This window comes from Eretmochelys imbricata, chromosome 1, assembly GCF_965152235.1.
Source record: "Eretmochelys imbricata isolate rEreImb1 chromosome 1, rEreImb1.hap1, whole genome shotgun sequence".
In the NCBI taxonomy this organism is placed as follows: domain Eukaryota; kingdom Metazoa; phylum Chordata; order Testudines; family Cheloniidae; genus Eretmochelys; species Eretmochelys imbricata.
The window spans coordinates 101,792,623-101,814,981 of NC_135572.1; the positions used below are offsets into that span (position 1 = coordinate 101,792,623).

The following is a 22,359-nucleotide window of genomic DNA, read 5'->3' on the forward strand; positions in this document are numbered from 1 at the left end:
TTTCTCTCTTTAAAATTATTTTTAAATTTTAATCTTTTTTTCCTTTTGGGGGCGGGGGGGGAGAAAGAACCTGAAATGTGTTAACCAGATTATTAATCTGATATTGCCCTTTTAGTTATTCAGTGCTGCTGTCTTGGGTTGTCTTGTATTTTTACTTTTTTCCCCTTTACTCAGGTAGTGAAAACTGTGACTCAGATTCCAAACTTTAGACAGTTCCATATAGTATAGATAATGTGTGTAGTATACAAACACCATCTCTTAAATCATCATACAAATAGTATATCAATGTGAGACTTTTAGATCATTACAAAGAATTCACAAGAGACATGAGATTAAATATTTTAAAACATTTTTCTTTTTGTCTTTTCCTTAAGTACAAGTTACGAATACTAACCAAGCTTGCTGCAGAGTTGAGTAAATACATGCCAGAGAAAGCAGTGGAGGATACAACCAGTATTTTGAGATCACCGATGCCTGGAGCAGTGGTGGTGGTTTCTGTAAAGCCTGGAGACTTGGTAAGAGAGGCTCTTTTACTATATATAATTTTATTAAGATGATGTTAAAATAAAAAGAAAATGATACAGAGTTTAAGTGTAGAAGTTTCTGGTTATCAGGGAATAACATACAGATTATCAAGGGGTGTGAAGTTCAGTTTAGGGTCGGATGGCATAAGGAATACATAATCCCCAATATCCCCAATTGGGGGTAAAAGGTTAACGGGTCAAAGTACAGACATTGAGATGTGAGGGTATGTTGTTCATATAATGGCTATGTTCAGGTGTGGAGTATAATGAGTGGATACGATGATGAGGATGGATTTATCCTCATGTGGTGAGATTTAATGTTCAGTGAGTTTATGGTTCCAGTTTATATGGTCCAATGGAAAAAGTCTCTCGGTCCCTTTCCACACAGTTTCCTCCACAGTATAATTGAAAGCCTGAGCCAGTCTCCTTTACAGAACTTTCTTTTGTAACATTATCTGGAGAGTATGATTGTGTGTGCGCATTACTTGCTTCTTGTTTCAGAGTAGCAGCCCTGTTAGTCTGTATCCCCAAAAAGAAAAGGAGGACTTGTGGCACCTTAGAGACTAACAAATTTATTTGAACATAAGCTTTTGTGAGCTACATCCGATGAAGTGAGCTGTAGCTCACGAAAGCTTATGCTCAGATAAATTGGTTAGTCTCTAAGTTGCCACAAGTACTCCTTTTCTTTTTGTGAATACAGACTAACACGGCTGCTACTCTGAAACCATAAGAAATCTCTGTAGGCGATTCCCTCACCCTGTCTAAGGAGCAAAAACTAGTGATAGGAGGGTAACAGGACACATCACCACTATCCTGGGGGGTTTCCATTCTTTTCCAACACACAGAACTAGAAAAAAATGTGATGTTTGAGAGTTACATGTAGGTGCTTTACATTACTCAGTTTTGGGTGACCTCCAAGCACAACCACATTACATAAAATTATATTTAGGGGTTAAGGGACTTGAATCTGAGCCAAGGAGGTGGTGTTATACTGGGATAGGGGACATTAGAATGAAGCAACAGAGGCCTGAGTCTAAAGTGCATAGTACTATTATTGTTTAGACAATGCCATAAATAGACATGTGGCACTTTACAGGCAAATAGAAAATCCTGATCCCTGAATTTATAATCTTAGGTCCACCTGTGAAGCAAAAAAAGACCAGCAGCGGCAAGTCTTCAGAGTCCGGGTCAATGGACCTGGGGCTTGTGCTGCAGGGCTTAGAACAGCAGTATAGACACTCAGGTTGGGGCCCAGGCTCTGGAGTCTGGGCTCTAAAACATGGTGAGGGGGGCGGGTCTCGGAGACCAGGCTCCAGCCTGAGCCCGAACGTCTACATTGCTGTTTTTAGCCCCACAACATGAGCCCCATGACCCCAAGTCAGCTGACCCTGGCTTTGAGACATCTGCCGTTTTGTTTGTTTGTTTTGATGTGCAGACATACCCCCAGGGTACAATCCCGACTTCAGTGAGAGGTTGAGTACAAACTGGGATAAGGACCCCAAATTACTACATGTTTAATCTCAAAAGGTGTTGCCCTGTAAAATGGAGGTGATGTTTTACACATTTCCATGCTGCTTTCACACAGCATACGTACGGGCATTTCTCTCCGTTGATAGGAAAAAGGGAGCGGAAATAAAAGCTCCAGGTGCAGAGATCCAGAAAAGAGGGTCTTTGCCTCCATAAGTTTATATTAAATATGTTAATATCTATATGTTTATATTATGTTAATTATATATAAATACAATGTATGTATATGTACACACACACAATCTGAACTAATTCCAGTTTGGTAAAAATGCAGCCGAAAGGAAAACTCCACTGTGTCACGTGGCAAAGGTATGAATATTTCTTGACTGTTGTAATTGTTGCTTGTGGCAAAAGTTGTTATATGTGCACTTTTAAAAACTGTTGAATTCACTTAAAATTAACCTGTTTCACCACTGAATCATAACAAACTCTTATGCCTGGGAAGTGACTTTATGCACAGGAATAGCTCCCTGGAAGTGAGCTGGATTACTCACTTGTGTAAAGTGACTAGTGTGGGGGTGTCTGCAGGATCAGGGCCTGAAACACTCAGATGCCTCTTTCACAAGCGATCAGAAAAGCTTATTAGTAAATCATGTGGTGTTTACAGCAAAGTATTTGCAATCTGTCAAGAATAAAAATGAACCGTCAGTTGTTGTTAGTTAACAAAACAGCTAATCTTGAGATCTGCCTAAAAGCTGGTTGGAAAACTGACTGCTTACAACAGATTCATCTCCTCATGTGGAGAGTGAAACCCACTGCTTCTATACAGAGGCAGTAAGAGTTGCATAGTGAGTAAGATGCTATGCAAATATTTGTTTTTGTGGGAGAAAAGATAATGTTTTCAAGGTATTTCAATATTGCAAGACTGAACCATTTTTACATTGCACTTTTGATAGTATAAATGGAATGGGTTTAAAAAAAGTTAATTCTGCTGGATGTTATAAAATGTTTCCCTGGTGCCTAACAAATATTTTGTGGTCTTGAAGGAACAGAACCATGGGGGAATGGGGCCATGGCCAAGGAATTAAAAACCTCCCTTTACAAATCCACAAGTGGTGCAGTGCAAGAGTACAAGTTGTTAAATAATGTGTGAGGATTTTTTTCTCTCCTCCTCTGCTGCAGCTTTTTGCTGGAGGCAGAGCACTTGAACAGCATAATCTCTGTTCTGCCGACCTGAGCTTGTCAATGCTAATTGTGTGGCTTTAATTACAAAAACACATTTGAGTTATTGGAAAGGGTTTAACTTAAATCCTTCCTTTCCAGGACTAGTGTCAAAACTTTAAAAAGGAGCTGAGGTAGTATCAGCTATCTGCACTGAATAAGTAGTGGGATGGTGTGATTCAGATTACATGTCTTGGCTGTCCATCAGAACTCGGTTCACTCACTACAGCTGTTCAAGGCACGATGAACAGGGAACTGTAGCTCTGATAAATACAAACCTTTTTGTCCCACTGCTTGAATGTGTTCTGATCTTCCTTGTTTTTCAGGCTGACTAAAGAATTTAAGTCTTTGTATTTCCAGCTGTATTTACCAATTAAAATTGTAATGGTGTCTGAAAACAATGCAGCTGCAAAGCAGGGAAAAATGAGATGCTCTTCCTTGTTTTCATTCAGGTTACAGCTATTATGAATAAAAGAGCATTGTTATTAGCTCTTCCAAGATTTGTTTTAACTTGTGATCTATGCTAAATATTATTGGAAGATCATATAACAGTCTCTGCACCAGGGCTGTGCTCTCAAAGAGATTATTTCAGAGACTTCAATAGCTTTGGGAGGTAGTCTCCATTAGCCATACTTTAGAGGTAACATTAAAATAGAAAAGAAACTCCTAGTGAGGGGGCACATCATCTTTGTTTGAATGGCTGCATTTACAACTCTCTTTATTATCAGCCATTTAGTTCTGGGCGTTTTGCTTGGCCAGGTAAAACATATGGTGTTGGTTAGTTTCTCTCTGTGTCCTTAGCCAAATGAGAAGCCAGCGATGGTCTCTTCATTAGTTTTCCTCAGACTTTATATCATTGTCTTTCAATAAAATAATGTTCTCTTTCGGCTGCTGTTTATGAAAAATGCTTAGGGCTGCTGAAGCGTAATAGAAGGCTGTATGTGCGTGCTCCAGCGAATCTGATAACCCGTTTGGAATTCAGTTCTGCCAAAGAAGTAGTGCAACAAGCAAGAAATTCATTTTCTGTTGGCCAGAAGTCAGTCTTCTGCTCTGCTCAGTTCCCACTAGGGGAAAGCACTGCTTGTCATACGAAGAGGAGTAGGACTTCTGCTGATATTTTTAAGCTTTATCATTGCTTTCTGCTTTCCTTACCATTTTCCCCACGTTATCTGAGGGATGTAATTAAATGTCACTTGCTTGTCACTGGGAACAGTTAAAACCAAAGTAATGTGAACAACAAAAGCATTGTGAACTTGAAAACTCTCTGAATGAGAAAAAGATATTATTTAGCAGATGAGTCTTCAATTTAGCCTTAACTTTTATATCTTTTTTGTAATGACAGCACTGTCTCTCTAGTAAAGCACATCCATTTTCATTTTCTGTGAAGGGGGTTATTATAAAAAAGTACATATTAGAATGAAAGCCTGTTGTTAAGAGGCCATTTGGTATAGTCAAAATTCAGGACATTGGCAGTGTTAAATGAGACAGGAGAGGTTATACACATTCAAAATCATAGCCTAGGCATTGATCTTGCTCAAATTGACTTCAGCAGGAGCACAGTTGGCCCCCAGGCACGGATTGTGTACATTGCCATCTTCATAAACCTCCAGTAAAATGCTACAGATTCAATTTAATCTTGTAACAATTACAAAAAATACAATGTAACAAACAAAATGTCAACACTCATTCTGTATTAAGCACTGAGGGCAGAATAAAACAGTGCCTACTAATCCTTTGTATATTATTTTTCCCTCTGATATTCTGCTTTGTGCTCTGTGTGTAAAGAATGCTGTAGAGTTAAATCAGTGGAATATGGGAAGCAAAAGATATTAGGGTTCTGTGGGCATAGCTCAAATGTTGTATCATGGTTACAGAAAACCTGCCAGCATGCTCCCAAAATGGGTTCTCTTCATAACTCTTCTGAGTTTGTTAGTCATTGTATATGGCAACAATAATTGATCATACAGGTCTCAATGGCCCTCTGAAAATATTATTTTTACTTTTTCAATTTTGCATGTATCTGAAATAAAAACTTTTTAAAAAATGCAGTAACTAGAAATAGGTGGCAGTAATAAGCCGGACACTGTTTAATAAGCTATAACCTGCAGAGCTGGATAAATCAGTTTAATTCTTTTCTTGGGGCATCTACAAATATATACAAAAGAAAAGTGATGTGGATAAAATGTCCAGTCACAACATGGATTTGTTTTTTATTTAATTTGTTTGTATATTATTACAGCCTTAAGAACACTGCCAGAGGTTTCTCTGTAATTAAGGATTGTTATCTCAATTTTCAAGATTTTTTTTCAATAAATGTAAGACTATCATGATTTGGGAATATTATCATGTCAAATTACTTTTTTTAATGGGCATTTCTCATTTAACAAAACTACCATGACTTTCAAAGTGAAGCTGTAATTTGCAATTTAAAACTTTTGTTTGACTAGCAGATGTCTCTCTACTGAGAATGCACAAGACAGTTTTTTCCACTAAATATTAATATATTATGGAATTTAACTGATTTGAGTAATTTCAGAATTAAGATTAAAATCCTGAAGATTGTTTAAAACTGCTGAAGTGAGATGTGTTGGGTAAATTCAGTTTGCAAAACTACTTAATGCTGCTAAGCTAGAAACTAATTGGGAGATTTTATTGTAAATTGAATTCAAATCCTCTGGCAGTAAAGTCTAGAAAAAGGCTTGTGTGGATTACAAACACGTCCAGACAGTTTTTAACTTTAAAATATTTAGAGTGAAAAAACAAAACCTCCACAGTTCTGCCACCCAAACACATACAGTCCTCATTACATTGTAAATTCTTGTAAAATAAGAAATTGGGCTTTTATATGTTACCTGTTGCTTTTCACCACTTCATTTGTAGTTTCAAACCTTATTCGCAATTCAGTCCCAAAAATCTAAATAAAGTAGATTTGTCTTTTTTACTTTATGCCCATAATAATTCTTATTCCAGTTGGGGGGGAATAACCAAAATGGAAAACAGAAGGAATGGGGTTAGTAATTTAATTTATACCTTTTACATAGAAATCTATGACGTTATTTAATATACCAGAATATTTCACAAACCATACACATTCTCCACTCCAGTTGTGAATAAACCAAAAATTTGTGGGTACAATTATTCCTTTCTGTTCAGTTTTTCCTTTTTGTGTGTGTGCAGTGTTCCCAGTATGGATGTTAACCTATATTTTACAGAAATATGCAGCTATGAACTTGATTAAACATGATCAGGATTCTGACTTGCCCTTTTATGCTTTTTGGTATATGTTTGTACATTAATTAATTACAAACATATATATTTCATTATAATTTTTGTGTCTTATTGTAAGGAAAATTATCAGTAAACTGAAACTGAAACCATATTTACAATTTCAGAAAAACTATAACGTTCAAATAGCAAAAAGATTCCAATTTTCCCACCATTCTGATACCACAAGGTTGAAGGCAATAGTTAGATTAACTGATTTTTCTATTGTGATTTATGCTAATAAGTGTCCACTATTTTCAAAATGTATTCCTTGTTAAAAGTGTAACATTTATATTGGTCTAAGATTGCATTCCTCTATATACAGTTGACTTTAATAATTTTACTTATTTCTTTATGTAAACACAGAAATTGAAGATTGTTTGGGGGTGGGATTTTATTAAAGGTGAAATACTATTGTAATAATAAGAAACAATTCATAAATAATTAGAAGGCCTTAGTAGAGAAAAATGTGTAGATGCCTCTCAAAAAAAAAAATGGTGGATGTTTTACCAAATTCATAAGAACTTTTAAAAGATCACTCATAAATCAAAATATTTGTGTCTAAAACAGAAACTAGCCTTTGTCCTAGGCTGTCAAGACCATGTATGTGTGTAGTATTTGGTGGTAACTGCTACCACCAATACACATATGTAGCACATCAGCTTCCCCAAAAAAGTTTTGGAAATTTCTGAAACCATTGGGAAAACTAGTGTTTTGGATAAGGGGGTGTGCAATGACCAGTGCTCATTGCTGTCAGGAGGACGTCGCTGACCTATGGTCAATTAGAGGTCAGAAAATCTGCGATGTGCTATACCTACATTCATTCATTAAAGGAGTGTGGCATAAAAAGTTGAATAATCATCTGTCAAGCACTGTTAATTGCTGTTAATTATATTTTCAGCTCTATAGCTTCTGTTTCCAGGTTAATTTGGAAGAAAGGGAAAACCTGTACTAATTATTTTACACACATTTGGACAACGTCAAGGAATTTCAATTGCTGCTCATCCAATTCCTCCTGATTTGTTTTCTACTAAGGTGCTTGCTGCCAGAATGCCAAGAAGTCATAGAGAAAGAACATCATGGGAGGGCAATGATACCAAAATGGACTAAGTTTAAAAAATAAATAAATAAATAAATAAAAAAATAAGAAAAGTAACCACTGAGCATTATTTTCAAGCACTGTCTACATACCTCAGTGCACAAAAGCAACACGGCTTTAATGTACTATATAATGTTCTTGCAACCATAACGATTACAAGTTGCACGTGTTTGTATTAATTTTGAAAGAGTATATGTAATGTTTTGTATGTTCAAGGTTGCTTGATTGTTGTTTTTATTATTGCATAGTCTCCCATTGTCCATTCTCAGTATACATAAATATGTGGGGATATCTGGAAATTATGGGAATATTGAGCGATATTTACCAGCCTCCCTCTCTCTCTCAGACTCAGAAAGGAGACAGGATTAAAATCGGATTCTAACTGCGCTTTTAATCAAATCAGAGATGCTTTTTGCTTGTGGATGTTACTGGGTTTTTCTTCAGATCTAAAAGCCTTAAAAATGTGTTGCATTCAAACACCTGTGTTCTAAATACAATGGTATTAAAAATGTAATTGAAGGATTTTCACTTTTGTAGACAAATCAGCAGGGTTGATATTGATCCATCTTTTTAGGGAGCCACAGTGCACCAGAAGGTGATACTGTAGAGGGCCCTGTAAGCCCTCAGAGCCTTCTGTCTAATTTGGCAGAAAAACACAGAATGTAGGACAACAAAAGAACTATCCTGTTCCATAAGCAATCTTCATCCCACCCACCCCCGTCTCAAAAAAACAAAAAACAAAAATAAAAAAAAAGACTTAATTTTTTCAGCTGCACACAATGATTTGGTGCTCACTGTTGCATTGAACACAGTTGCTGTCAGAACAGGCAGGAAACAGTTTTCTTTTAATTGCTGAAATCATTCGGAAATGCTTCATGCACTGCTTCTATACAGCAGATGCTGTGCATTAATTGGCCTGTGTAGGACTGACCCAGGGTTCCTTGCAGCGGGCCCAATTTTAGGCAGAGGGTTTAAATAGCTTATTTATTATTTTGTATAACCTGGCATACATTGTGTGCTTGCACGTGTTGTATTAATGGTCGGCAGTTTCTAATGTCATGTGGGTTTCAAAACCTGTGTTTCTCTGGTAATGTACTAGCAGCAGGTAAGCTCTAAATACCATCCATCAGAAGCTAATTTTTTATCCAGATACACCAATGACTGATGAACCTGTCTTTTGTATGAAGGTTTAGCACAGTAGAAAGCCATATGCCACTGGCACTGGTTCCTATGCATTCTTTACAGTTACTAGAGAGTAAATTTAAAAAAAAAATTCTCCTGCCTTTACATCCCTTTAGTCTTTTATTTATTTAGCAGTTAGCACTTTCTAAAATAATTCTATTTTTTAGCAGCAGAAGGGGATTTGGGTCTTTTAAAAGCAATCTGGCTATTCTCGTTTTCTTTATCAGAAATATTACGGCACACCCTTAATAGGGAACCTTGTTTTGTTACTCCCCGTCTGTTCAAAACAGACCTTAGCCCATTAGAAGGTCCTCCCTTGTGTGGGAAGACCACAGCTGTTACTGTAAATCTCATCCAGTAACTGTATCACCCCCATTTTGTGGTTCTGAAGGATGAAATTGAGAAATGGAATACTGTGCAGTCATCCTTTACATCTCCAATTTTAGGCCTTTGCACATCATTTTCATGCTTTTATTCCAAATCAAACAACATTAGTGAGGAAAACCACCTTCTGCTAAATGCCTAGCATGCAAGGTAGTTGCTACAATCTTAATTTTTTTAAATAGAGAAATCCAAAAAAGGCAATTCTCCCCCCAAAATCTTCGCTGTCTCCTCAAGGTTATTCATGGGTTGAAATCCAAAAAGTAGGTAGATACCTAAGATGCAGCACAGAGGAAACAAGAGCTGATTGTATTTCACAAACACAACTCAAAAAGGGTTCTGTTTCTTTAAATCTTTGTGAAAGAAGTGAATCTAACTTCTTATGAAGGATATTGGGGGCTTTAATCAGAAATAAGAAGTGGTTTAAATCATTAGCACAACAAAGCAAACTATAAGCTTGAAGATAAAAGTCTCTGGGGGAAAGAGTCCTCTGAAAATAAATGGGACTTGATAGATTTCCATATCATTTATAACTTCCCTTAATTACACTTGGAAGACTTGCCAGTAAAACTGGAAAATTGGCAGCCTATATCCATTATAGTAATTTTGCCGACCATGGCAAGCAGCTGGCTTTACTGGATTTTATTTCCCATCACTTACAATTAATCATCAGCTGGAGATGTCTGAAACTCTTCAAAATGTAGCAATGCTGTGTGACATTCAGGCCTCCTTAAAATGCTAAAATCTGCTGAGTAAATGGGCTGAGTTTTCCTTCAAGCTAACTCATTTTGGTGCAAGGCAAGCTGCTGCTTAATGAGTGCCACTTTGATAATCGGATGCGAATGTGAACCTTGACCCTGTGTCAAAGGAGAGGATGCAGAAAGCTGGATGAAAGATACAAGATTCAGATCTACAAACTTTACACCAATTAGACATAGAGTGGAGAAATACATCAGTGCTGATTGGGTTTATCAAAAAGACTTGTGGGACTTGTGACCATTTCGTAAGCCTAACATTGAAGACATCCTGTCACAATCATTAAGTCTTTATCAAATGATTCACAAAAGTCTTAGAGACATGTACTATACTCACAAAGATCTCTCAGTAGTAATGCTCTCAGATGTCTTATTATACCTCTGAATTTTAAAGAGCCTTCTCTGGGAGTACAATTAATCCTTATGTTGCTCCTGTATGCATAATGAAAATAGTTCAAGGTTGCTACTTTTCAAGTTCCACTTCCAATTGTTGTCCTGAATTATTTGGTTAGAAAAACAGTGAAGACAGTTCTACCTATTGTCTGTAATCTGTCTTTAAGATTGGATAAATAAGACCATGCAATCCTTAAATTATACAGAGAAAGAGTTAAAATGTGATTTGCTATTCCAAAATTTAATATCTGTATTGTTAGAAGCAGTTGGATATTAGGTTCCCTTCTCTTCAATTCCTTTCATTTTTGGATCTGCTTAAAAATAAAAATGGATTTAAAAAAATAAACATTGAAATATTTGGAGTTACACTAAAAATGCATTCTAGAAACTAAATCTGACTTGTCCATTTTCATATTCACATTAATCCAAGCAGTTTAAATGTAGATTTTATATAGCATAAATCTATTAAAACAAAAAAACTTTGTTTCTTTTTAACAAACAGAACAACTTGATCTGAGCCAGTGCAAACTAATCAGAATTTTGGGGTTATTTATTTGTTTTGACAAATTTGGGTCATCAATGACCCATCCCTATAAATTTAAAACATAAGGATGGTTGTGAATCAAAATTGGATTTAACTGTTTAACATACATAGGGAAGAAACAGAACATGTGAAAAAAGGCATAATACTTTAAAGAGCCCAGATTAATCCTTAAATAAGTGAGGAAGGAAGAAGTTGTACACACCACTAAGATCTTCATTTACAGACTACATAATATGGACAGGCTAAAGGATACACACAATTATGTAACGAAAGAAATTGGAAAAAGCCCAAAAGAGTGAAAAAGAAAATAGAGAGATACAAATGCCTAATTTTAGGATTGTACAATGAAAGGAATCATAAAGATTTAACATAAGAACTGTGATTAAACTTCTGTGCTTAAGTGATGCTTTCACCAAGTAGTTTTAAACAAATTGCACATTATCAGAAGTACTGTCACAGCATTTTAACTTTGGGTACCTACAAAAAGCGCGCGCTGTCTTCTAAATGAATAAGAATACTAGATGTTGACTAAGTTACTTTTGTGTGTTGGATTTTTTTATTTTCTTTATAAAGACCACCTCTTTTATTATCATCCCTGTAACACACATCTATATCAAACACAAAAATACTACATTGAATTCGAGGCACCGAACAGACGCCAAGGAATATGATCTGGAGGATGGCGTGGACTGCGCCCTCAGCAAGTTTGCAGATTACTCTAAACTGGGAGGAGTGGTAGATACGCTGGAGGGTAGGGATAGGATACAGAGGGACGTAGACAATTAGAGGATTGGGCCAAAAGAAATCTGATGAGGTTCAACAAAGACAAGTGCAGAGTCCTGCACTTAGGACAGAAGAATCCCATGCACTGCTACAGACCAGGGACTGAGCAGCTAGGCAGCAGTTCTGCAGAAAAGGACCTAAGGGTTACAGTGGACGAGAAGCTGGATATGAGTCAACAGTGTGCCCTTGTTGCCAAGAAGGCTAATGGCATTTTGGGCTGTAAAAGTAGGGGCATCAAGGGATGTGATCGTTCCCCTCTATTGGACATTGGTGAGGCCTCATCTGGAGTACTGTGTCCAGTTTTGGGCCCCACACTACAAGAAGGATGTGGAAAAATTGGAAAGTGTCCAGAGGAGGGCAACAAAAATGATAAGGGGACTGGAACACATGCATTATGACGAGAGGCTGAGGGTACTGGGATTGTTTAGTCTGCAGAAGAGAAGAATGAGGGGGGATTTGATAGCTGCTTTCAATTACCTGAAAGGGGGTTCCAAAGAGGATGGCTCTAGACTGTTCTCAGTGGTAGCAGATGACCGAACAAGGAGTAATGGTCCCAAGTTGCAGTGAGGGAGGTTTAGGTTGGATATTAGGAAAAACTTTTTCACTAGGAGGGTGGTGAAGCACTGGAATGCGTTACCTAGGGAGGTGGTGGAATCTCCTTCCTTAGAGATTTTTAAGGTCAGGCTTGACAAAGCCCTGGCTGGGATGATTTAGTTGGGGATTGGACTAGATGACCTCCTGAGGTCCCTTCCAACCCTGATATTCTATGATTCTATGAATACAGAATACTGATTCTCACTCATTTCCATCCATTTGCACTGCAGTACCTGAGGTGCACAGAGACAACTCTACTTAGCATTTAGACAGTAAATACATTTTTAAGGCTCTGCATAAACATTAACTGATTAATGAGCCGCCCGTCAGACTAAGTGATACATTTTACAGACTGGGAAGCTGAACCGCATAGGGGTTTTGGATAACTTGTGTGCCTGACATTAGGCACTAAATCCATATTTAGGCCCCTAAATGCCCAGATATTTTTCAGAGCTCTTAAGTAGTCACCACTCCCATTGACTTTGCTGATTTAGATGTCTAACTTTGAGAACTAAGCTTTGAAAATTGTGGCCTAAGTGATTTGCCCATGGTCACATTGAGAATCAGTTGCAGAGCCAGGATGAGCATTTTATGAATTTCTGGAGCCCAGTCCTCTGTTCATGACCCTTGACTGCAAAACTTTTCTAAGAGTACAGTAATGGAATGGTCTTAAATCTCTGAATTTTTTTTCTTTAGTAGGTTGGTGTCTAAACTGTAATGTGGGTGGGTTTGGGTTTGATTTCTCTTGTTTGTGCGCCCAGAAAGAAGTTGTCAATTTTGCAGCTAGTTTTGTTGTTGTTTTTCTTAAACTAAAGTCTATGTTAATAGCTTCCACAACCCTAACAAGTTCACTAATAGCTCTAGAAATGGCTGGAAGGTCCAGAGCAGGGAGTGGGGATGGGAGGGGAGGGGAATAAAAACAATGAGGAGCAGGAAAGAGAGAGAGAGCTGCTGGAAAAGCCCTGTAGATAGAATAGCCAGGGGGGTGGGGTGGGGCGGTGAATGACAAAAGAGAGGCAGAGATGGGATAGAGACGTAACTGGTGGTAAAGAACAAGTGTTTGGTAAAATACATAGAATCTCAGGGTGTTAATGACATAAACTGTTTACCTGACTCTCATGACGGAATTTCTGTATTTGCAATGTTTCATGTTAATTGTTCAGCAGATCTGGTTAGAATGCAGAGTTCTTAGAGCAAAGCTTATCTGCTCTCATTCCAAAACTCCCATACTGCTGTTGGTAAGTCTGACAGAGGGATAGTGCAGAAGCTTCTTTTAGTCTAGCAGTAATGAGTATCTCTGGCTTGCCTCAGGATCCTGGATGTTTCAGCAGGGGACACACCAGCCCAGAACAGAGTTAGGGGAGATGCATACCTTCAATACATCATAAGAAAAGTCATTTAGACACTCAATGTATTCGCATACATGGTTTCTTTGCTGGCTGCCCTCAGCCCTCTCTGTTGGATAGTACACCCTCACTAACTGGTCCTAGGATACCAGGTTACAATACACGGAGACAAGCAACATGCCCAAGACTGCATAGAACAGGGATCTGCAACCTTTGGCATGTGGCCTGCCAGGGTAAGCCCCCTGACGAGCTGGGCTGGTTTGTTTACCTGCCGCATCCGCAGGTTCGGACGATTGCAGCTCCCACTGGCCGCGGTTTGCCATACCAGGCCAATGGGGGCTGCGGGAAGCGGCAGCCAGCACATCCCTTGGCCTGCGCCGCTTCCTGCAGCCCCCATTGGCCTTGAGCAGCGAACTGTGAACAGTGGGAGCCGCGATCAGCCGAACCTGTGGACGCGGCCAGTACCAAACTAACCCAGCCCACCACGAGGCTTACCCTGGTGGGCCAAAGGTTGCCGATCCCTGGCATAGGCCATCACTGTGAATCACATCCCTTCATGTTTGTGTACCAAAAAATACCACCATCTGAACAGTGCAGGAAAAGAGGACAGAGCTCAAAGGCACTAAAACTGCTTGTACTATAGGAGTTGCAGTGGAAACTCATGAAGATTACCCAGATGTCTCAGGAAAGTTCATCCTTACAGACACTAAACAAAACCACAAAGGCGTGACTACTGGCACTCAGGGCACAGGGCCATCCAAAGTGTAAATCTGTTGACTGCTATCTCTGATGATCATCTCAGGGTTTCCAAAACAATCCTTGTAGTCTGTGGGATTACACCAGGAATGAATTTGGACCACCACCACCGTAAATGGGTAACCTGCATAACCAGCATAAAACCTCAAGTGGCTTATTTCCTTTGGTCAGCATAGTCAAAGGTGCTGAAGAGAAAAGCTGATTCCTAGCCCAAAAGTAGAGCTACACAGTGGGTTACTTATAACCTTGAGTTTATATATGTGTGTTAGCAGAGTGCAAATAAGCAGAAAGGAAACTTGAGAGTTTCCCTATAAGAGCTGTCAGCTGTGGTGAAAACTGCCATTTTGCCTCCAAGAACCCTCCCAGGTGGATAAAAAGTGGCGTTTCCCTCTAAGCAGTCCAAAGGCATCAACAACTGTCCATATAGTGACATGTGCAAAGGTGTGCATTCCTGCTCTGCACTAGTCTGCTACCGAGTATTGTCAAAGACTCTAGTCCATGCTCCATAGAACTAATGCCAAGAATCTTATTGGCTCCTTAGTCAGGATTAGTATCCCTATGTATCTGAGCCAGGGAAGTACAGCAGTGGCTCCTCAATCAAAAACCCCACCAATTAAATTTTGTTGTGGCCTTTATTGATGTCAGAGTGTGATGGCTGTTGGAAAGTTCAGGTTTCACTTATGGGATTGGAGGGGATCACTTTGTTTTTGTTTTGTTTTGTTTTTTCTTCCTCCTTCACCCACTACATAATTGATTCCTTTTCTGTTTTAACTTTGATTAGCTAAAGGTAACCATGGCACGTCACACTTATTGTGCTGTGGACTTCTATATGACAGCTTGTTTTCAGCTGTTCTGTGGAAAAATTTTTTAGACTTTGATAAACTTTGCCTAAGGAATTAATCACTTTATTCTGCAGACAGATGATGCAAGTTTAGTGCATTTAAAAGTCTTCAATCCTCATTTTTGTACTGCTTTAATTTTACCAGGTCTCAGAAGGGCAGGAGATTTGTGTAATTGAAGCTATGAAAATGCAGAACAGTCTAATCGCTGCTAAAAGTGGCAAGGTATGCTTTGGCTCATCTTTTTAAACTGCATGTAACTTGTCATATTGGACAGAATGTACAAAAACGAGAGGAGGGCTGTGGTAGTTAAAGTACTAGAAGTGTAATTGTTTTTCGTTTTCTAGATCTCTCAAAATGAGGTGCCTTTAATTTTTAACGTTTACGTCTAAAACCAGGAAAGCTATTAAATAGTTATGAGACTTAGATGACGCAGCATGAAGTGGTTTTACAGGCTGCAAAAATTAATGTAAATGAGTTCTTCAAAATGATTTGTTCCTTAATATCTAAGTAATTCAGATTGGTTTGAAGGATTGGAGGAGCTGCAGCCAGTTCTCCAAATTCCATATTTTCAGAGAGCAATCAAAAGCAGGTTTTTTTGCAATTAAATTAATTAAATGTACATTCATTTCACATTGTCCTGATACTTGGAATAAGTTATAGAAAATACATCAGTAATGTAGATGAATAGTGTTTACCCCAGAAAAGAATATTGCTTTAAAAAAAGTAACAGGTTCCGGACTCAGTATTTTTTGATGAGGACGTTGTTAAACGTGGAGTGTCTAGAAGTGTTCTGAGCTCTTTACAGACATAAATTAGGACAGATCCCTGCTGCAAAGAATAAACAATCTGAGACCTCAGACCTGCAAACGCATACATGTTTAACTTCATGTACTGTGATACTAGCAGATCCTGAGGCAGGATCAGGACCTAGGTAAACAAAATATGGCAAGAGGACGAGAGACCAACGTGAACGCCTCTCTCATTCGTTCCTATTACTGTAATGTTGTCCCTTGACTTTTATCCTCTTGGTATTAATTCTTTTGCTGTAAGACCAGATTTTTCTTTTACATTTATTACTTTTCATTTTTAATATTTGTTACCATTAGTTTTGATCTTTACTTATTTGTTTCTCCTTAATTCTCATTTATTTACTCAGTTTTTATTCTAGTCTCATATTGAACTGGTTACTTAAATCCTATTTTCCTTCTTTCTTAATTTAACCTTTACAAATTCCCACCCTTGCCTTCGCTTGGACTGATTCATTTTGTGACCCCATAGCCAGCCTCTGAGCTTCCTCCCAAGTCCCTGCACACCTCCTGATAGTAGTAATGTTCTATTCCTCTGTCCAGATGCCCTTCACCCCTGCATATGGGTAAAATTTGGCCTGTACCATGCCCAATATGTCATTTATGTCCCTCTTAAACCTTTAAAGCAGGATTTAAGTAGGGTCTAAGCTCTAAGTGGTCTCTTTGTATGCCCCCCCACAGGAGTCTCTATTTTAAAATAAAATAATTGAAGAAAATAAAAACAATTTGGAGCTGTAGATAGTAAAAGTGTCAGTTCATTAAAGCTATTTGCTAAATAAAAATAATTATATTCTAATGCGAAGAACAATGACATGGTCAAGCATTCTAAAATTCACAATTATGGTTCCCATAGCAAAGGCAACTTGATGCCTTTGTGGAGATAGTGTGCTTTGGTACTCTTGGGGCTGGATTAGGTTTGTCCATTTGAATCTCTTTCATGCTGGTCAGTTTCATTGTGTTCAGCTGGAGGATGCTCAGTATCCCTTTTTTCCTCTGAATTGTCTTCCACGTCCAAAATCTGTTTTTATATTCTGAACTGCTAAAACAAGTGGCTTGGGTTTTATTTAATTTGCATCTATTATGGACGTTTGTAAAATGAATAAAAATGAGCAACTTGGTTGCCTGATGAAGGTTCTAGACTCTATATATGTCAGAACTAGGTGTTGGCCAAGCTGACTCCAGTAAATTTCAGAAAGCTTAGGGGAGCCCATTAGCTGAAACTGCTGTGAGAACAGACAAGTCGTTTTTTAATTAAGTAAAGTGTTTTCAGACTAAATTTTTGGGAATCTTTTTGCATTCAGAATTTAAAAGTAGCTGTTTAAAAGATTCAGACGTATGGGTCTGGCAGGTTTGAAGAAAACTGATTTAGAATTAAAGATCTGTTTTAAAAAAAAATCCCACAATGTTCTTGCCCGTGTAGGGTCGTCAGCGACTACAGGATGTTGAGCTGTACATATTGAAATAAAACATGCTCTATACACTGCAATCCCCCATATACTGGGTATGTGGGACTAGTAAAAAAAGAAAGTCAGGAAACTGTGAACATGATTAAACTAAATATACAATTGCATTTATTTTACAACTATGGATCTTTGACTTCTTTTTGACATTTGTTTAGGAAGGGGTAACAGTGATGTTCTGAGTTCTTGACATCTCAAGATAGGGTAGAGTTAAGGTTGGGGTAGAGTTAAGGTTGTGTGGCTTCCTTGCAGACAGTGTCACTGTAAGATTGTGAAGCGCTTGGAGATCTACTGATAAAGCGCTAGGTATTCTAATATTCTTAATAACTCAGCAATCCGTCATTCTGTGTGTGTACTGTACATTCAGGTATATGGATTAATGTAGGTTGCGCAAGCTAATGAACTTACAAAGCCATGTTTTCAGGGAAGATTTCATGTTTATTTTCACCTTCACACTGTAGGTGAAAGCTGTGCACTGTAAAGCTGGTGAGACTGTTGGGGAAGGAGATCTGCTTGTAGAACTGGAATGAAACATGCTTCCTTCATATCATCAATTAATACTCTATTTCTATCCATGTACAATGAAAGTATTAATACAGAGAAAAGTGTAAAACAGACATTCCTATGGAGCAGATTTTACACAGCTGTATTTATAAGAGTGACGTTCTCTATTCAGTAGCCAGATATTAAGACCACCAATGGATGTCAGACTTTTATTTCTATAAATAATTGTACATATATGATTTGTAATTCTCATGATCTTCAGTATCAAATATAAATCAATAAAAATTGAACATTTCTGCTTAAATAAAGCCTCTTTGAATGTATTTTAAAGTAGATAATATTCAATATCCGCCACTGTAATATCTGCAATTTCAAATGTGCATGAGCCCCACTGTACAGAATAGTTGATAAAAGTAATTAAACAATTTCCCCTAAACAATAACTACTAAGTGCTTGATTTCTGTTCAGATGCATTGTACCTGAAAGAATTTTGAAAATGTGGAACAAGTCTACTACCACCAAGACAAAAAAAAATATGCAGCAGATGTTCTAAACATAGTCCATCGTTGGTTGATGCTATAAAAGAAGAGAAGCAAGTCTATATTCCTAACTGGTCAAAATGAATGTATGCAGGTCTCCAGTAATCCACTGTGGTCCTTACAAAGCTGAAAGAACTGTGATTCCTGGTGAAAACCTTCACATTACTTCTAGAGCCTCAGGCCAGCTGAGGTGGTAATTTTATGCACAATAATTTGTTTTAAAAGAAAAGAGCATTAGTTCTAGATTTGTGATTACTGTCTACTGCAGGCAAAAGGAAGCGTGAGAGAGTGTTTACTGAAAGTTGTTACCAAACTGGTAACTTAAACTGGAGCTTTACAAGAACACCTTTAAGCAGAGCATAAGAATTGCATTACTTTACTCAAATAACCAGAAGCAAAGAAAGTTGTACAAAATCTGAAACTTCTTTGAATCATCAGAGTATAAACAAAGATCAAACTTCATTCCAGACTAAAATTAATTTCTCCAGCATCCTAACATACAGCTGTAGATAGTGGTTACTAACCTTTTACCAGCAGCATCCCTGCTCTCTTGAATGGCAGAGATTACCCTGAAAGTAAACAGGTCCTGCATTTAAAGACTACCTGCCATGGAGCAGAATCCTCACTTTAGGTAGTTTTGCAGAGGTTTCTTTCCACCCCACCCCATCCACAGTTACAAGAATGCATTAAACCCTATGCCTACAGCTCCCACAAACCTGGTTGCTGCATTCTCAGTCCAAGTGTTTATCCCCTAAGCCGAATTCTGTCATCAGCCCTACTCTGTATTGTACTGTTACCCAAGAGTGAGTCCCTAGGAGGGGATTAGTAGTAGTTTGTTTTGGGTAGGAATGCCACCAATTTCTCTCCTAGTAGCTACAGTAGTTAACCATTACAATTACTAGAAAGATCTCATCCTCCTATCTAGCACGCCAGGGGCCCCTCCATAATGGAGATGAAGGGTAAAATTTTCAAAATTATTTAAGTGACTTAGATACCTAAATCCCATTGACTTTCATTTTCAGTTAGAAATTTTCCCCAAAGGCCCACTTTGCTTGAAGTGTTTGATCCAAGAGGTTTTTTTCATTTCAGGGTGAAAGTGAAGTTAGAGCCTTACTACTGGGCGATTTCCAGTCTCACATGGTGAGATACTCCAGGTGGTAGAGAGTAGGACCTTGATTTCTGAGTTCCTTCTACCTCAAGCCCTTAGCTATTTGTCTAAGGCCACAGAAAGAGTAATTAGGACAGGCCTGAATCCTATCCTGACTAAGCCCTAACCTATGCTCTAGTTAGGTCAACATACGGCAGCTTATGTCAGTGTCTACACTACAGTCTTGCTCTGGCCAATGGGGTACCTACTACACTCACATAACTCCAACTGCACCTCCCCCAGAGGCATAGGGCTTATGTCAGTGTAGTTAGGGTGATGCAGTGTCAATGCTGACACTGTTACTTACGTTGGCTGTTCCCTATCCTGTCAGCAGAGCCGTGAAATTGACAAGAAAGCCCGGCTTCTGCCCCCCAACTCTCAGTTCCCTGCCAGGAACATGCCTCTGACTGGACTCTGGGTGTGGATCCCCCCACCAGAGGTGAGAAGCCACAGGTGGCTTCCCCACTGCTCCCACTGGGGAGCTGAGAGCCCTGGGTCACTGCCTCTCTTCAATTGATGGACGTGCTCCGGGTAAGAAAGAGAGTAGTGTGGACATAAGCCACCACAGTAATTATGAACATAGATCAACTTAAGATTGTAGTATAGACATGCCGCCTCCCTGTCCTATATTCAGACCACTTTACTTTGTCAAGTATCACTATACTTAATTCAATATTCAACAGTGTATCCATTCCAATGTCCTAGTTTTAGAGCAGTGTGTGATAAAACTGTCTGCTTGAGATATTTAGCAAGAAACCATGTGAGATTCTTCCAAGTTTCAGTAAAAATGTGTTTAGCCCTTACAGTTGTGAAGAAAACTTAACTGGGACTCAGTGTGTCAGGCAGCCTGAAATAAAAGCTCTATCTATCTTAGTGGCATGTTTAAAAGTACCCTGTAAAGTTTTTCCATGTTACGAGGGCCTTGGGTGTTTTAAAAAACAAAATTAATTAAAAGGTTTTTGCTTACAAAAACTCAGTTCAGTTTTTATGTATTTGTCATTTTTGCATTAAAGATTTCCTAGAGACTTACGAGCTATTATATCAGTAAGTACTTTGCTAAAACAGTCGTATCTGCTATAATGTATTGGGCAGCTAAAATCAGCTTTTAAAAAGTCCCTGAGCACACATTTACTCAGTAGACCGTAATGGCACCAAAAGTGCTGGTATGGTCTAGTGGGACAAAATAAAAACATGATTTTAAATTTAACTCCTGTACATTCCCAAGATTTTATCCTAATACGTTTTATAAACCCAGGAGATCTTACAAACAATTATTAGAATCAAGGTAGCTTTAATAGACAAAATTTAGAACAGTTTGTTACACCACCCCATGAGAAGTTCATTCTATTTTCAGGCTTTTCTAATTCTCTTTACTACCTTTTCTATCACTTTTTTTTCCTTACAGCATTTTCCATAGCTGTAATTGTTTTCTTTTGAGCCATTTACTGACCGAGGATTGTCGTGCAGTGACCTGAGCTGGTTTTTCAATATACTGAAATCAGCCACATTTCATTAGCTGCTGTTGCAGTAGCACTAGTGTTTTACAAAACTGATATGAAACGTTACCAGGTAGCGTGAAGACCCCTTCGACTCAGCTGCCCTTTTACCTTGATTTTACAAAAGAAAGAAAAAACCCAAGCACAATGTTTCTGATTGGTGAGTAAAATACTATTATTCATCTTGTCTGAGGGAATAAGTAAAATTTTGCCAGACTTGGCGTCAGAGTCTGTATCTCTATGGTAATGATGTTAGAATCAATGATTTTGTGATTGGAAAGGTTACAGAAGGTCTTGGGTGCTTCAGTAAACGTATTCTAGATTTACTTGAGAGAGGTTTGTGATCAACATGTGCTTAGTGCATTTTCTTAATACATTGTGTTACCTTCCATTTTTAATCTCTACTTTCACGTAGCACATAATGAAGACCATGATTCCCTAAGGAATCATAATTGTCATAGTACGGGAGATTTATCCACGCTGGCTGGTAGGTGGTTGTGCTGTACACAAAGCATTCCATAATGCTGTTAACAGCTGGCCTCTCTTCAGGTGCACTGCTTTTATCTTCCCACTCGACTACTTCAAGCCTCACTGGAGTACGTTGATACATGTCTGGGCAACCTTCGAATTCATCAAGGAATTGCAGCATCTGGTCATCAACGGAATAAATCTCTCCAGTAACATGGTGTCCCGTTCCTGGGATGTTCAGCAAAAAAGGAATGTTATATTTTCCTGCAATCACCAAAGGGTATTTCTCCACGGTGCGCCCCCTGCCTTGGAATTTTGCTATCCCATGGGTACCATTTAACATGTGCTGGTAATTGGGCTGGCCTTTTTTAAGGGTTCCATACACAAAAACACGAGCCATTCTACCTACAGAAGAAACAAACACAAAAATAAGTATTACTAATAATCTATTTAATAGAAAATTCAGTGTGCACTGAAGATACACGCACACACAAAACGATCTGGAAATATAACTGAGCAAGGGGATTTTCTTACATGATTCTTCTTCCACCTATAAATTCCAGCAACAGCATTTATCCATCTTGCTCAAGTCCAGCATAAAAAGTGGTTGGGAAAAGTCTATTCCTTTTTAATTCTCTTTCCTATACACGGATTAATTTCCATTCCTTCACTACAGCAGCCACAACGCTGACCAAATGTATTTTTGAACCACAGTGAAATTGGAACATATCGTGGCTCTTTCTTTCACATGATTCCATGACCCTTCCTGCAGCCATGCTAATGCTACT

The 22,359-nt window shown here is 38.4% G+C and overlaps 2 protein-coding genes and 1 long non-coding RNA gene across 8 annotated transcripts in view; 1 reads left to right on the forward strand and 2 right to left on the reverse strand.

Moving 5' to 3' along the window:
* The window catches only part of LOC144262817 (uncharacterized), a 69,156-nt gene extending 55,688 nt beyond the window's left edge, over positions 1 to 13,468 (reverse strand). The window contains exon 1 of the long non-coding RNA XR_013345642.1: positions 13,317 to 13,468. This is a non-coding gene — a long non-coding RNA (uncharacterized LOC144262817). The remainder of the gene's footprint in view (positions 1 to 13,316) is intronic.
* PCCA (propionyl-CoA carboxylase subunit alpha) overlaps positions 1 to 18,011 on the forward strand; it is a 387,356-nt gene extending 369,345 nt beyond the window's left edge. For all 6 annotated transcript variants that reach the window (XM_077813024.1, XM_077813033.1, XM_077813018.1 and 3 more), the window contains 3 exons: positions 375 to 515; positions 15,296 to 15,373; positions 17,879 to 18,011. In XM_077813024.1, the coding sequence (XP_077669150.1) occupies positions 375 to 515; positions 15,296 to 15,373; positions 17,879 to 17,947 (288 nt within the window). In that variant the 3' untranslated portion in view covers positions 17,948 to 18,011. The remainder of the gene's footprint in view (positions 1 to 374; positions 516 to 15,295; positions 15,374 to 17,878) is intronic.
* The window catches only part of GGACT (gamma-glutamylamine cyclotransferase), a 39,221-nt gene continuing 34,696 nt past the window's right edge, over positions 17,835 to 22,359 (reverse strand). Inside the window, exon 2 of the mRNA XM_077813068.1 lies at positions 17,835 to 21,976. Within this exon, the coding sequence (XP_077669194.1) occupies positions 21,498 to 21,971 (474 nt within the window). The 5' untranslated portion in view covers positions 21,972 to 21,976 and the 3' untranslated portion in view covers positions 17,835 to 21,497. The remainder of the gene's footprint in view (positions 21,977 to 22,359) is intronic.